The sequence below is a fragment of the Echeneis naucrates genome, chromosome 1 (genome assembly GCF_900963305.1).
Source record: "Echeneis naucrates chromosome 1, fEcheNa1.1, whole genome shotgun sequence".
NCBI classification, from domain to species: domain Eukaryota; kingdom Metazoa; phylum Chordata; class Actinopteri; order Carangiformes; family Echeneidae; genus Echeneis; species Echeneis naucrates.
In genome coordinates this window covers 3,474,395-3,491,118 of record NC_042511.1, presented here as the reverse complement: position 1 = coordinate 3,491,118, position 16,724 = coordinate 3,474,395, and the positions used below count along the sequence as shown (strand labels likewise).

The window sequence follows — 16,724 nt, the reverse complement described above, 5'->3', positions numbered from 1 at the left end:
GGTTTGTGTTCGAGCCCCGGGTAGCACATAAATCACCGGCAGGAACCGACCGGTCGAGCGGTGAGCCTCATGCCCCCTAACGCCGCTGATTTATCAACCAAATTACTGCGAGTCCTGCTCGGCCCAAACACTTTGCTGAGGAAATCACCGACTAACCCCTGAGCGAACCGATTTATTGAAAAGCTGCCCCCCCCCTCCTTCTGTGTCACTCCACTCATCTCTCACTGACTTAATTAAAATCTATCCCGTTGGCTCGTTGGCATTTATTACAACCACTGGGCTGATGAAACAAAGAACACGACAGAACCAAAGCTGCTTTATGCCCATAAATGTTCATTACACTACAAACACACACACTCACTCCTCCAGACTGTACTTATTGGCATTTAAAGTGTGTGTGTGTGTGTGTGTGTGTGTGTCACTCAGCATCTACAAACACAGCAAAGAGGGATTTGGGATTTCAGAGGAAAAAAGTATTAAGTGAAAATTAACCCTTGGCTTCCCTCCACAAACGTGCCACACATCCACACTACTGCTGTGTGTGTGTGTGTGTGACACTAATCACAATAACTCCAAAATCAAACACCAGCCTGTATTTATCCCTTTCCTCAGACCTTATTAAAACCAAAAGCACAGAGCTGTACTGAAGTGGTAACGCGTCCCTTTGCAACAGACGTTTCATAAAGGTGGAAACATAAAAATATGGTAAAACTGATCATAAGGATTTGGTGGGTTGGTTGTTTTGTTTTGTATTTTTACACTAAATGAAGAAATAATTACTGTTTAAAGTTGTATGTGAGGTCAAATGAGCGATATATTCCCATTTTGCCTGCCAAGGTCGTTCATCTGGTGACCCTGAGGCCCCAGGAGGTCCAAGTCCTTAAACCTGTATAAGCTGGGACATGGGGGGGGGGCAAATCACAGATCACTGAAGGTTCATTGTAATTCACCACATTTTTAAAGCTTCAACCAAAGTAAAGGAACTTTTCTGCTGCAGAAAATTTCATATTTTGTCTGTATATATAAAAAAAATCTGGTAGTTCTCATGAAATAAAACTAAATGATGAGGTTTGAGGAAGATGAAGCATCTTAAGTGTAATTTTCCAGCTCTTTAAACTGAGGCCTCCAGGAGCCCACACAGAACATCAGGATTAAATATAAAGCAGCTGCACTGTTTCATGAGTAAAGCCCCGATCTTTGGCTGACAGGATGATGAAACAATTAACTCTTAAATTGACCCAAACACCTCTAATTAGCTTTGCCTCCAATTAGTTTTGACAATATTAAGATCCCTTTAATGGGTAAGAAGAGTAATTGATTTCAGAGAGTTATTGATCAGGTTCTTATTAGATGCATCTGGTTTTCATTCATTCATTCATTCATTCATTCATTCTTGATGGGGGGTGCTGGAGCCAATCCCTTCTCACATTCAGTAATTCAAAATAAAACCACTCAAAGTTAACTTTAAGTTTGTGGAAGCAGTTTCCTCATTGGAGCACGAAAATGTTGTCGTGACCTTTGAAAAAGTGTGATGATCATCCATTAGAGTCGTGATGAAGGCCATGAGATGGGGTTGAAAGCCCCCCAGCTTTTCATCTGCGAATCCGACACAAACTCAGCTACACAACTGTGCTGTACACATAACTGTGCATTTTGCACCAAAGGCCTCCAACAGGAGACAAATATCCACTCGGTTTATGATTGAATCTTTCAAAAATTCCACCTTAAACGATTTCAGAGTTAAGTGGACTTAAAGGTCCCAACCATGAGACCTGAGAAGACACTTTGTAATCAGAGCAGCTGCTTAAGTTAAATGATGTAAAGTCTGAGCAGGGTGGAGAGAGAGAGAGAGAGAGAGAGAGAGAGAGGGGTGGAGGGGGTGTAGTCGGTTCTTGAAATTAAGTCGATAATTAATTGTGCAAATTTGTTTCTATTAAATAAAAATACCACGTATTGAAGAACTCAATTAGCGTTAATTAATCCTGCCTCTAAATTGAGTGAGGAGGATACATCCCGGATTGGAGGACTCTCTCTTCTTCTCTGACATCATCTCAGATTTTTTCCAAGCTCAGGGCTTTTTTTTTTTTTTTTTAAGATATTTTTTCCTCCTCCTCCTCCTTCTTCTTCTTCTTCTTCTTCTTTTTTCCTTCCTCACTCTTGGAGGTTACAGGCAGCCATTGGACTCTCTCCCATTTTTTTTTCCCTTTCCTCCCCCTGCCTCGTCCTGAGAATTGGAAATGGTTGGAGGAGGGGGTGGAGGGGTGGTTGGTGGAGACGGGGAATGTGGAAGGTGCTAAATTAGCTGGCTGATCCGCGCTCATTGCCGCATACACATCCCCCTATTACTGCGCCCCAGCGCCGCTTAATATTCCGGGCATGGCGGGCGCGTCTAGATAGCAGATTTATCAAATGGGAAAATGAATGTATGATGATCAGTTAAATTGAAAATCAGCGCCCCGGTGACAGGCCGCACTGACACCTCGGTAATTAGAAAGAAAAATGATGGCGTCCGAATGCATAATAGAGCAAAAACAATTTACGCTTTCCCCCCACGCCGTAATGATCGCGCGTTCAAATTGAAAATTTCTCCCGGTTGAAATTGAATTCATAAAGTGTGATGCATGAGCCGCACGGACACAGCGGGAGGGCCTGCCCGGTCCGGGCTCGGCGTGATCGATCGGTGGTTTCTGTCGGTGCCACCAAAACACCCCCCCCCCCCTCCTCCTCCCCCGTCCTCACCCTCTGACTCCACTCAGCGCCTTTCCTATGTAACTCCTTCACCACGTACACTTTCTCCTCTCTTCGTTTTCAGAAATTAACAAACAGGCCTTTTTCTCTCGCTCCTTGGCAGGAACACGGTAACATCTCCTGTTGCGACACTTCATCCGTTCACAACTCTGAAGAAGTCATCCAACAACGAAGGCTACCAAAACCACTACTAATGCTTTAGAGCCCCTTTAACGGCCTGTTTGCAGAGTTGAAGTAAATCTGAAACACCAGCAGAGTGGCTGTCTGTAAAATTTCCTGCAGTTTTGGGGCCACCGATTTCATTATTTCCAAATTAATTAAAGCTGCTGAGACACATTAACGTCATCTCTCTGCCTTTAATAAATAGACAGGGCCAAATAAACACACATAATGGGTTATAAAAACTGAGCTGAATCAAATATATATATATATATATTTACATTTACATTTTGGCTCTTTAAAATCTTTGTACAGTCTGAATGCTCCTATAATTTGGACCCACTGAGCCTATAGGCTGGAGACAATAACGCTGCGGGCCCTGCGTGTAGTTCATTTTCATTTCTTTATATATTTGTGTGTCCATACTTGGAAAACAAAGACTGTTTGGGTCATTGTGTGCCCCCCCCCCCTCACATATATATATAGATATATATATATCTATATATATACACAGGCCTTTACCGAGAGGAGATCAAACCCATATTTTCTAATTAATCGCGCTCTTGAAACTAACCGATTATAATAAAGCATTACTCTTCCCCTTCAAGGGGAAAAAAAGAAAAAAGAAAAGAATAAAAGTAGAAATTTCACACAGTGCAGGCGGAATGAACGATTTAATGTGATTGTTTCGGTCGAAGGGGACGTTTCCTGAGGCCTTATGGGAAAATAATGTCCTTATGAATTAAATAATAGGGTTATTACTTTCATTGATTTTGGCTGTCTGGGAATTTAGTGTTCAGCTCCGGTCTTAACCCGTCCTCCTCCTGCTGTTTTTCACTCGGGCTCCCTCCTCGTCCTCTTGTCTAATTATTTTCCTATAAGCCCCCCGCTTCCTACAGCGCAAATAGCAGAGTCACTGAGCGAAAATTATGTAAATATTATTAAAGGGACTCAGGCACGGAAATTCATTTTAGGTCGGCGCAGCAAAGTAAAGCTCTGTCCCTCGAATCCCCCTCAATTTATTTGCAAATAAAGGCGAGGTGACCGGGAGGGATCAGGGATATTTAGCCGGGCTGTCAACACGGCTCCTCCGCGCACCGGCTCGCCAGAATTAATGGTTTTAATAATTGGGATTTCAGTTTCCAGGGAATTGGTGGCGTTTACACTTCATAAGCTAAACACACTCTTTCCCTAAACGGGCGCGAGTGCACGTGCACGTGCGTACACACACACACACACACACCTGCAGATGGAGGAGGATCTGTCTTTTTTTTTTTTTTTTTTTTTTTCTGCTCCTTCCTAAACATCTGTAATTCAGCCATTCTTCACTTTCTCCTCCTCTCTCTTCTCAGAGTTCAGCCAACAATTGGTCAAAAAATATTAATGTGAGCCTGGCACATCACCACCACCACCCCACCACCACCACCACCACCACCCCCCCTCGGGGGAGCCACAGTCCTATTAGAACAAATGACGAGGGGCCCGGCCGCTTTTGTAAAAGAGGCGCAGGCAGGCAGGCGGGAGCGCGCCTGTCTTATTATGTGCGACACATGATCAATAGGGCGATAACGCTGCAACATCAATATAAGCGACAGAACAATGAGGGATATCATCGAACATCTATCTTAATATAGCCGACTACAAGGGCCGTCTGACAACCGAGGCAGCTCATGAAAATTCCGCCCCACGAATCTCGCACCATCTCCTCCTCCTCCTCCTCCTCCTCAATGGTCTATGCGCACTCACGCACACAGGACGACGCGAACGCACGCACACACACACACACACACGCGCACGCACGGTGCAGCTGGCGCAGCTATTATTTTCCCATTTCAATTTGACACCCCTGCCTTTCATGCTAATTCTATTATTGTAGGAAGTTTATGTGATTCCATATCACTAGAAATCGGTAATGTCTAATAACCCTTTGGGCTGAAAGGAGGGGAGGGATGGAGGGATGGAGGGGGTGGAGGGATGGATGGGTGGTGGTGGTGGTGGGGGGGGGGGGACTGCCTCCAGACCTGCGGCAGCCAGTGGGAAAATAATTACTTTCATATCAAAACTCAGCAGGAGGCGCAGGGTCCTATAGCCCGCGGCCACTAACCTCATTCTAGCTCGGCCTTTCAAATGAATAAATTTGTTAAAGCAATAAATACAAACAGCCAGACGGACTTGAGCCCCAGCTTCGGCTCACTACACGGAGAAAAAGGGGGATTTATCAGCTGTAACACGACAAAACTCACAGCCGCCATGATCCAAGGTTCTGCCACACAGCAGCCTCACCTCTTTACCCCCCCCACCCCCCTCAGCCCCCTCCCTCCTCAACAGGGCCCTGGAAAGACAGCGATTCAATTTAAACAATAACTTTATTTATCAAAATGTTTTACATATAAATATCACTTTCTTGTTTTGTTTTGTTTTGTTTGTTTTGTTTTTTTTTTTTGTTTTTTTTTACAATATCTGAGGATTTTTGTTGTCTGTAAGATGTTTATTGTCGCCTAGATTTTGTTACAAGTTGTTCACCCGCCCCCACAAAAAAAAAAAAAAAAAAGAAAAGAAAAGGAAAAGAAATCAAAAAGAACCTGCTTCTAAAGGTGTTTGGGCCTAAAGCCTGAATATGAGGACAGCCACAGCTTTTGGGGGCCATCTGGATTGATCACACATTATGATTAAAAAATAGATGAGAATTAAGTCTCCTGATTCCTGATATGTTTTAGAGTGTCTCAGCAGAGCTTTGGGAATGTTTGAATAGTCTGAGCGGTGTTCCTGGTCCTTTGTTTATGTTTGCTCCTCACAAGTGTTAGTCCATATCGACATCCTCTCCATCTGTTCCGGGTGTTTCTTGACAGTCTGTGTTTGCCTTGAGACACTCGGAGAGGTCTGGAGACGCTCGCTCCTCTCTTGCATCCTCCTCTTTTACACACGGCTCAGCAGCTTGGCAGCCATTGGCCGCTGCCTCCGTTTGAACTTTCAGACCCCGCTCCTCGCCACCGTCACCGGATTGCGTGGCGCTCAGCCTGGACAGAGTTGTCTGAGCCGCGCTGGCTGGCGGAGGAGAAACGGGAACTCTTCCGTCACTGCAGTCACCACCACACTCTGCGTCCGTTCCATCCACCCTATTGCTAATGTGATTGTGGTGATGCTGCGTGCTAAGCTCCATATGATCCGAGTTTAGAGGCTTAGTGACAAAGCTGGAGAGGTCAGACGGAGCAGGACTCCCCTCACTTGGCACACACCTCTGTCCCAGGCTGAGCCTGTTAATGTTGTCCTGACATGGTGTGGCCTTCAGGGCTGTCTGGGGCACTAGAAAGCCCAAGGGCTGATGGGTAATGGGGTAAAGCAAGAAGTGGCCTTTGCCCACCAGTGTCCTCTCACTGGGCAGTGAAGGGAAGTCCAGCTGTGATTTCCTCCGAGGTGTGGCGTCAGAGAGGAGGCTCTCCACGCTGAAAGGGTTTCTTTTCTGCAGGGCCGAGGACCTCGGGCCTCCAGGGCTGGAGCTGTGTGTGCTGCCTGGAGAGACCTGCTCGGGCTCTCCTGTGGTTCTTTGGTTTTGGTGGTTTTGTAGTTGGCTGAAGTTGTGCCTGGTTTGGTCACAGCTGGAGTCAGTTTGGTGTGCTCCTGCACCCTTTGTCGCTGGCAGTTCAATGTGAATAGTCCCGTTAATGTTTGTCGGCTGCTGCTCGCTGTCGGTGAACTGGGACACCCCGCTGTCACTCTCTGAGCCTCCAGGTGTGTGGAAGCTGTCACCGCCGAGAAGTTTATTCTGTGATTTCAGCAGCTTCCTCTCCTGTTTCCGTTTCTTCTTCTCTGCCCGCTCTCGTTCTCTGCGTGCGATCTCCTCGGGGTCCATGGGCTCGCCGCTGCAGGTGGTCGGGTGGGAGTTGTGAGCAGGCCGCCCCGGACCTTTCTTCGTGTTCTCCTTTTTTCTCCATTTAGCACGTCGGTTTTGGAACCACACCTATGCACGTACACACATAAACACACACGCTCATGAAATACACACATATGTGGGAGTAAAATTGGCACATGATATCAATTTTGTAGGAGTGTGGTTTTTCCTTCCACATCCTTCTAAAGCTATTGCAAATTTGATTTGACTCAGTGAATCAATTAATTGATTGGCAGAAAATATTTCAATAAAGTTTATGAGTCACTGAAGTCATGCACTGAGGAAAAGTGCCAAACAGAATGCTCTGCAGCATTTTGTTTTTGTTTCACTCTTAATTCAATATATTTGTTCCTGAAGCAAATTCAAGACATCACCTGTGCTCTGGGGAATGGGGTTGTCTTTCTGCCATTTTCTGAGGAAATAGTAGCATTCTAAAAATAATGGATCCATTAATGGGCAATGAAAACAAATGCTAGTTGAAACACTGTGGTTGTAAAAGAAATGTGTTTGTCCTCTAAAGAAGCTCATTAACACAAACACCAGAATGGTATCCCTGCAGTAAATAGTAGCTCTGTGAAGCCAAAGGTAATTTTTGACAGAGTTGATTAAACCCTGGTCATTTTAAGGGTTCGTCTGTGCGTTGATTAAAACACTTTCCCGGATTAAGGTGTGAGGTGTTCCTAATATTAAGCCCTGCTCCACAGAACTGACACATTAATTCAGTGATATAGAGCAAAATGTCATTTGTAGCGTGTGTCTGCAGGCTCAGCCGACATCAGACCTCACACCTGCCATGACAAAACTGATAAATCAGGGTCAGAGTGGTTATCAGATCAGGAGGACAAAACCAGATTGGCTGCAAATCCAAACAACTGCTGGAAAAGACACCCCCCCCGCCCAACCCCAAGAAAAAAAATAAAATAAAAATAGTGACGACTGTCCTCTGCCTTTCTCTGCCTGTGTTTGCAGCAGCTTTAAACAGCTAAAGAGTACATTAGGTTAATGGGTCACAGCAGATGTGCCAGCCTTAATTACCAAAGAGTCTGTGTAATAGACTTCAGTTTCAGCCGGAGCCCTGTCTCCGTCTGCTCCTCCGCTCACTGGGGGCTTTATCCCCGGCTCTCCTCCCTCCGCACCGGGCCAGGAGAGGGAGCTTCCCCCGCCTCAGAGCTCTCGCTCCCCGGCCTCTGGGCGCGCTCAGGGCCGCATGTTTGGCACTGATAACGCCAGGAGTTTAGCATGCACAAGTAGGATCCGCAAAACATTGCATAATAAAGACGGGACACCAACATCATGTGCGACAATGGTGCTTCTTATGAATTGTTAATGTTGGTTATATCTTCCCCCCGCAAACCTGGTGATAAAGGAGCTCTAAGCAGCTTGAGGAAACAATAATCTGCGGTTTAAGAGAGAAATCCCCAAACAACACAGAGCCACGGCGAGCTGTCTCGTTTATTCCATCCAAGCAGCAAGCAGTGGAGGACTTAGAAATACATCAATATATGTAAAACCATAGAAATAATAATAACATGGAAGGCACGACTACATAGTGCTTAACAAATAGGCCAATATGTAGTCATTTCTTTTATTTTTTATAATAATGATAATTATTATCTTAATGTATCCGAATTACAGAAATAGATTAACCTCTAATGGCGAAATGTGAGAAATTACATTAATTAATTTCCTTCAAAATAATGCCTCAACACGGTCTGATTATATTCTGTTGGCCTATTCTCAAACAGTAATTATTATTCTGCTTATTATTAGCACAGAACTGCTTTTATTATTATTATTATTATTATTAATAGCTCAAGTGATAGCATAAGAACCATATTTCAAGCTTATGCTATATTTGGTAGTGGTACTAGATATTAGATTGATATTAATAGATATTAATAAAATTAAATAAATAAAATGGATAATAATAAAATCAATTAGTGTAATTCATCACCATCATAATCATTTATCACTATTATTATTTTTTATTATTTTAATTATGATAATTATGATGATGGTGATTATTATTATTATTATGTTAGAACTTACTAAAATTATCTTAAACCTTAAATCCACCAACCCAGAGGTACACTAAATTATAAATAATACTAAATATATCTAGACTAAATATATATATATATATTTAGACAATATAATTGTGAATGAACTGACAATTAATTAAAAAAGAAGCTTAAGGTAGAAGAGCAATACTAGTTGCCATTATCATCCCTTGGTTTGCTCAGTAAATAGCCTTGTTTTTATTAACCCATAAATCAATAGGTTCCCTCCATGCATAATTCAGAAGAAAGGATTTATTGACGCCTTGATAATTGACAAATAGCTCTCTCGGTGTGTAGCTGGTCTGCGTGGACCTTCACAACACAAGCGCCCGTCTGAATTATTCTTCCAATATTTTTGGTTGGATTTTTGTCTTCGAACAAATTATCTATGAAAGCGTCAGATCAGTAATTAAAAAAAAAAAAAAACGAGATAAAAAAAATAACAAATCTCAGCGATGCGGAGGCTTTTATTGTTTTTGTTTTTTGTTTTTTTTTTTATTTTACATAAATTGAATAAATCGTTCCTGTGTTTTGAATCGGCGGCTCCTGATTCGGGGTCTTTACCTGAACCCTGGACTCCACGAGGTCCAGCCTGAGCGCCAGCGCCTCCCGCATGAACACATCTGGATAGTGACTCTCGTTGAACGCCTTCTCCAGCTCCTCCAGCTGCCAGCCGGTGAAATTCGTCCTCGTCCGTCTCCGTTTACAACCGGGACTGTCCTTATCCGGGTCCCCAGAATCTGCAGTGTGTGTGTGTGTGTGTGTGTTTGTGTGTGTGAGTGTGCGTGCGTGTGTGTGAGAGAGAGAGAGAGAGAGAGATGGTTCATACTATAAAACTGTCAATCTGCCTGTGAAGCAGCAGTTTGGTGTAAAACTCAGAGCTGTCACACTTTTTCTTTTCACATATTTAGTTGACAAATGACTAAAACAACAACAACAACAAAAAAACCTGAACAAAACACAATGCTAACCCTTCATGCTCAATATTTCATATTTCAACTTTGATATAAAAAAAAAAACTAAAGTTGTGATCATTCAACAATCAGTGGCAACAAAACAAAACAATTTCGTCTATAAATATGAGATGTTTTTAAGTTTTTACTTTCATTTTAGAGTAAAGTTTAGCTTTCCACGTTACCTGCACATAAACTTTTTTTTTTAATTCTCCAAAGTCCAAAACTTTTAAACGGCCTGATTTTTTTTTTTTTTTTAACTCTTTTCCTCCTCACCGGGTAAAACTGAACACTTTAACCTGAAAAGGTAACCCTGTTCATGGTTCCCTGCTCTGGGTGCCGGCAGCTCTGTAAAGGGGTCTGCACACACAGAGAGCCCACCTGAGAGTTTGAACTGCTGGCTGTCGGACGACAGGAGCGGGTTGGAGCTGACCACCGAGGCCGAGCAGGAGCCGTTAAGTAATCCGTCTATCGAGAAGGGCACGGCGGCCGCGGACTGCAGCTGGTGCCCGCCGGCGAGCTCGTAGACGTGCTGGTGATGGTGGTGGTGGTGGTGATGGGAGCCGAGCGGGTACGGGAAGCCCACCAGCCCGCCCAAGGAGCCTCCGAACTGGGCGTGAGGATGCTCGAGTACCCGGCTGTCCATGCTCGCCCGGGCTGCGGCGGGGCCGAAGTGAAGCTGCAGAGGGAGGCGGTGTGGCTGAACATGCAGTCAGGAGGAGGAGGAGGAGGAGGAGGAGGAGGAGGGAGGAGGAAACCCAGGCAGGCGGCCGTCTCTCCCGCGGCCACGGAAGGCTGCGGTGTGCGCGGCGGAGCGGCGGAGACCGGGCGGCGCGGAAGGCGTCTCACATTTACGGTTCCAGCCGAGATGCCAAGCCTGCTCGTCCTCCGCGCGAGCCAGCTCATTAGGGCTCCTCCATCTGCTCGCGGGACCAATAAGAAACGTTAATCGCCGCGTGACGTCAGAGGCGCGGTTAATGGGGTAGGCCGAGGGAAGGCACGAGGAAAACGGAAACGGGGAGAGAGAGAGAGAGAGCGCGCGCTTCCTCTCGTTACGGATCGATCGCTAATTACACCTGGCGCGCTCCTTTAATTCAGCCCTGTCAAAACAATGAGGACGAGGCGAAGCTGCTGCGCGCAGACGGCCCTGAGATTGATAGGCCGGCTCCGGTAAAATCTCTGGAAAATGATGACATATATAGCCCACATTAGAAAAAAAAAATAATAATATATAATCAGTTTCAAGTATCATTTATAGAAGATAAAAATGTAATTAATGTCTTGTCTTTCATCCGGAGCCAGCCTGTGTACTGCAGGATGATTGACTGACTGTAATGGATTTATTAGTGGTTAATGAATCATTTATTATAGAGCAGCTAGGAGCCAGTAATTGGGGACAACTTTTGGGTTGCCAGTTTGTTGAAAATCCTCCTCATGCAATTGATTTATCACTGACAGGCCCTGGGGGTGGAGGGGCAGTCTGTCTTCACCTGCAAAATAATCCCAGAAAAAGATGCAAAATGAGGCAGAAAACAGGTCATGTCCACAAAGAGAAGGCAAACAAGCACAAAAAAAAAAAAAAACTAAAACAAAAACAAAACTAGCACGGAGATGCAAAATGACCACAAAGAGATGCCGAATGACCACAAAGAGACGCAAAATGACCACAAAGAGGCGCAAAACGACCACAAAAAGATGCAAAACATCTATAGGGTGACGCAAAATGTCCACAAAGAGACGCCAACCAACCACCAAAAGACACAAGCCTAGCACAGGGATACAAAATGACCACAAAGAGACACAAATCCACCACAAAGAGATGCAAAACACCCTCAAAGAGACACAAATGGCTGCATAGTTTGTGTTTTTTGTGTGTGTCTTTCAGTCTGGGTGTCCTGGGAGGGTTGAGGAGCCTTTTACATGTACCAAGGGGCCCGTTGTGTTATAATTCATGTGCATCCAGCATGACACTTTACTTGTCCTTTCAGATCTCTACTTCATTAAGGAGACCTCTGTCACGGACTGTCTGACCACTTATCTTCTGCAAATGTGCTGCAAAGCCCATAAAGCACTTTTTAACGTGTATATCTGCAGACCTGAAGGGCCGTGAGACTTTTTATTCTTGACTGCAGGCGATTATTGCTGGTCAGAGACACAGTCACATTATTACATAAACATTTAATTTAAACTTAGACTGATGCAGAAAATTTCCTATTCAAACGATGTGACAGTGTGAACTCCTAAACTTAGAAACTTCAAACGCTTCACATTTACCTGTCACTCTGCATTTGTACTATTTTCATTTTTGCACAGAGACAAACATTTACTGTCGTATAAGTTAATGAACTGATATAATAAGTTTAAAGTTGTAAATGTTATCGGGGAATTTCAAAATAGATTTTGATCTACGTGTTCTGCAGCAGAAAATAAAAGGGTCAAAATGATGGTGATGAAGGAGGATTATCTGCAACCTGGCAACCTAAAAGTTGTTAGTGACGGCTGAACAGAAAAGCTGAAGTAAATGACATATCTCCACTAATAAATCCGTAAGGAACAAGTTAACCTTTCATAGGTGTTCAGAACCTCATTAACTTTGAGAGTACCTTTCCTTACACCTTGTCAGCGCTCATGTGAAAGTGTGTGCGTGTGTGTGTGTGTGTGTGTGTGTGTGTCATTGTTTTACGGGGCATTCAGGGCCAGATTGATCCAATAACAGCAACTTTATCACCCCCCACCCAACCTCTTCTTCTTAAGCTGTCACATCAAATTTTAAACTACAAGCCTCTCTCCATCTTCCCGACCACCCCCCCCCCCCCCCCCCCACACACACACACACACACACACACACAAAAACAAACCCTCCATTTCTATGTTTTCACTCATCCCACCAAAGCCAAATTCTGCATCATTATTTCGATTTTCACCTGAACAGCTTACACCGATGTTAAGTTGTAAAGTGGGTTGTCGTCTACATGATGGGATGTTTCAAGAGTCCAATACTCACACATCCTGACTCCAGGCAACCTTAACAGCACATGCAGCCTTTTAGACAACACTAGGTGGGCTGTTACATGATTTTAGCCATCAGACTTTACTCTGCAGTCTGTTATTTAGCCAGGAGTCATTTCAAGCCTCTATGTTTTTGCCCTCTCCTTCAAACAAACAACGAAACATCTGTAGCTACTTGGAGCAGGCTAATGACATGATGGTGGACTGCCTTCAAGTATAAATGAATACTAATAACGTGGCACACACTATACATTTATATCCTTCACCAGGACACCACGTTTGTGATGCTGTTGTGCTATTGTGGATTTTCAGAGTTCCCATTTTTATCCTCTAAGTGCCTTAAAGACTTGATGTTGCTGTTGCCTTAAATTTTCAGTGTTCAAACAAAAAAGCAGCAGAGACAAAACTATTTTGCATCAAGATGAAGCAGTAGCTGTTTGTTTCAAGTGGAAAAACGAACAAAATTTAAGACCTACAACAAAGAGCAGGTAACAGCAGATATTTCAGGGGCTTTGGCTCCTCCAAAGTGAAATTAGTTCGAGCTATAATTAACTTAAGCCAAACTGATTCGAACGTGCACCCACTTCCCTCAGAGTCTGACACAGTTTTAAATCATATATGTTGGTTGTCATCTTAACTAATGATAAATAAAATTCCAAAAGAGCAAATATTTTGTCACAGTGAAGTTGAAGATGCTCATATTTGCAAATGTCTTTTTTTGTTTGTTTGGTTTTTTTTGTTTGTTTTTTCATTCCAGAATAACAGGTATGGAAGTCAAGAAAGGCCATACTAACAAATATTTTTTATGGGCTTTCTCAGCTTCTGTAGGGAACAGTAATGGTCAGAGAAAATGTTATCGACAGAAAACCCTGGAATAAAATCTGCCTGAACAAACTGTCTTTGAGCTATATAAAGCAAAAATACAACAGCAATTACTTTTTCTTTATATCTGGTACATTTGCTTTAATGTCAAGCATTTAAATGATCTAACTATTTATATATAAATTCACAAGATCATTCCATTCAGTCGGCACCGAAGAACTGATAAATTCTACACCTACATGTGCCCGGCTTTTCAGTCATTGAATTAAAATGGTAACAATCAATATATTTTACATATCACTGCACACAGCAGCTTTGGATAAGGTTTTGTCTGCAAATACAAAAGTCTGTGTGCCTCAGAAAAATTCAGTCGAGGTCAAAAAACCTGTGAGATCAGACACGTCCAGCCATCATCTCCTCTTTATAATGTTACTTTGCACCTCAATACTTCCATTTCAAAATAATTCCTCTAAAAGTAAAAAGTATCTGATCCCAGTGGATATAAGAACAGAAATATTAAAATGTTGACCTCATGGGTCAACCTGCCAAACTATGTCAGACTTGGATATCATACAATAAATCTAAGACATTTGAGTACAAGGCAGATATCACAGGAAGATCAAACTCCTCCCTCCATCCCATTGGCTTCCTGATGTTGTTCAAGTACCTGCTCTTTTATTTTATCAATGGCTCTTGAGGTTTGAACTCTGTAATCTGTCTCCTTTTAAATGAAAAACAAAAACATTTCCACATACTGTTTAAGGAAACGTCTAACAGCCTTTCTGTGTGGCTTACTGCTCTGAAACCTAAAATAGATACATAAATAAAAAGTATCCTCCACAACAGTTACAAATGACTTTGAATAAGGTGGGCCAACGTATTTGGATTTATTTTTCATTTTTCATTTATTCTTTTGAGAAAAATCATGAGACTGGCCTGCACGGACGCTCAGCTGAGTGTCCTTAGTGTAGTCATTATAAACGTTTTAGCCCCAGGCCCCTTCCCCCCTCCCCAATGACCCCGTCCTGTAAGGATAAGTGGTACAGATAACAGATGGATAGATGATTTGCACTATCAAAATTTAGGAAGAAAGCAAAAATCATCATCAGATTTTCTTCACAAAAATATCACCAGATAGAGGATGTATTATTTACAGAAAAATTAGATATGATGCATTTTTTTTAGTAAAAGATTAGTTTAGATACTTAAAAACAAGACTTATAGTTATGAATGTTCTTAATTGCAAACTCCTCCCAACAAAGGTGGAATAAACCATTTAACGTGCATGATGTGCACTCAATGGTTAACATCCTTCTCTTTGTTGGCTGATTTCCAGACTAAATGTTCAGCTCTGTGAACCACCGAGGCACAGAGCTGCTGTTTCATCCCATTCACGCTCAGAATGACAATGCAATTTTTTTTCATAGTTTGTGATTATTTTAATTAGTGATCGGTAATCACCAAAGTTATTATCATTCATCCTATGGGAGGCATCAATTTCAAGGCAATGTACAGCCGCCAAGGCATGTCACTCAAACGCACCGATATCAGCCTCATGGTGGCGCTAGAGGAAACGTCAGTGCACGTCATCTCCTGGAGGTGGAATATTTTGAGCCAATTCATGCTTCACATTTTTACTACACTTCTGTCCTCACATAACTAAACTGAAGAATTTACGTGCTGTATAAAGAAGTTGAAATCAAATTTGATTTGCTCTGTCAGAAAAAATGACTTAAAGTGGCATGTGTTGGGGTTTTGCATGCTTTACTAATTGTAAACAATGGACCATCAATCCATTTCCAGTCACCAAACAAGCTATTTTGGTGAAGAGTAAATACAACGAAGACAAATATGGTGCACATCTAGTAGAGGTTAAAACCAGAGAAGATAAATGCAATTACAATTTCCAGTTATCCTTTTCAGTTAAGGGTCTTGTCTAATGTGAGGGAAATTGAAGTGTGCATTGGAAAATGAAAGGTTTTGAAATTTACAATCATGGCAGAGGCCAGAAGCAACTGAGTGTCCAGCTGGACATCTTTGGGGGAGGCGATGGAGGGAGGGAGGGGGAGAGGAAGAGAGAGAAGGGGAAAGATTATACATATAAATTGTAAATGGTGTCGCAGGGGCCAGATCTTGCCCGAGGCGGTGACTGCTTCATTTTGTGTTAAATTTCTTGACAGAAAGCCACCCGCGTGCTGGTGAATACTGAATGGTAATCAGAGCTGCTTGAATAAGTGCCTCCCCCTTCCTCTTCCATTACTGTGAATTAATTCGACTTTATTTATCCAATTTCTGGAGCTGACAGAATGTTAATTTGAGTTGAGATTTCTCTCTGCTGTTCTGCCTGTGACCCGTAGCCCTGGGATTGGCGTGTTGTAATAACCTGAATCTTTCACCAGAAGCTCCGATAATTGTTACCTTATTAGCATGTAAATTGTTTAATTAATATTATTATGAAGAACCATATAATCCCTCCGTTACTTGACCCTGAGTCCACATGCGAGCAGGCTTTCTGCATTTCAATGTCTAGTTTTTAAATGGACTCTTTAATGTCGGCTGGTCGTCGGGCTGTTATAAACCCCCTTTCCTCAATCTTAGTGCAACTTTGAACGGCTTGAGAGGCGCTTTTGATGTCACCCCCTCTCTATCTCTCTCTCCCTCTCCTTTTTGCTCTCTCGATTCCCTTTTTATTTCTTTGCTGCTTTTTCTGATGTGTATTTATTTTCCTGCTGCCATTTTTTGAACATCAAAATCCAACGCCTTCTTGTCATTTGCTTATAAAAGCTTTTTTCTTCTTCTCCCTCCTTTTTTTTTTTTTTTTTTTTTCTAAAGCCTCCCCCCCTCCCCTTCCAGTTCTTTCCCAGTGGCTGTGTGAGCCAAACACATGCAGAGCTCAATGAAAAGCAGCCCTTGACATGAGGTCCTAAGAGACCGCAGCATTTAAATTTGCCTTTCTTCCTTCCTCCTCCTTTTTTGCTGGGCACGAGTGACATTGTCAGATGCTAGCTTTAATTAACTTGATAATAAGATGGGCAACTCACATACAGGCCATTGGGTTCGGCTTGCTTTGCCTCCAGCCCCCCC

General features: G+C 43.0%; 1 protein-coding gene across 1 annotated transcript; it reads right to left on the bottom strand.

Annotated features, from left to right (window-relative positions):
* Positions 1 to 5,707: 5,707 nt before the first annotated feature.
* On the bottom strand, positions 5,708 to 10,455 carry LOC115049108 (homeobox protein unc-4 homolog). The gene is made up of 3 exons (XM_029511088.1): positions 10,191 to 10,455; positions 9,421 to 9,596; positions 5,708 to 6,865 (listed from the first exon to the last, which is right to left on the bottom strand). Exons 1-3 carry the CDS (start codon positions 10,453 to 10,455, stop codon positions 5,708 to 5,710), a joined length of 1,599 nt encoding a protein of 532 aa, XP_029366948.1.
* Positions 10,456 to 16,724: the final 6,269 nt, after the last annotated feature.

Excerpts from the sequence above, each read along its gene's own strand:
- LOC115049108 (XM_029511088.1), bottom strand. The coding sequence starts at position 10,455 with ATGGACAGCCGGGTACTCGAGCATCCTCACGCCCAGTTCGGAGGCTCC. Across the intron at positions 9,597-10,190 it reads CCAGCAGTTCAAACTCTCAG|ATTCTGGGGACCCGGATAAG; the intron begins GTGGGCTCTCTG and ends CACACACTGCAG. Across the intron at positions 6,866-9,420 it reads TCGTGGAGTCCAGGGTTCAG|GTGTGGTTCCAAAACCGACG; the intron begins GTAAAGACCCCG and ends GTACGTGCATAG.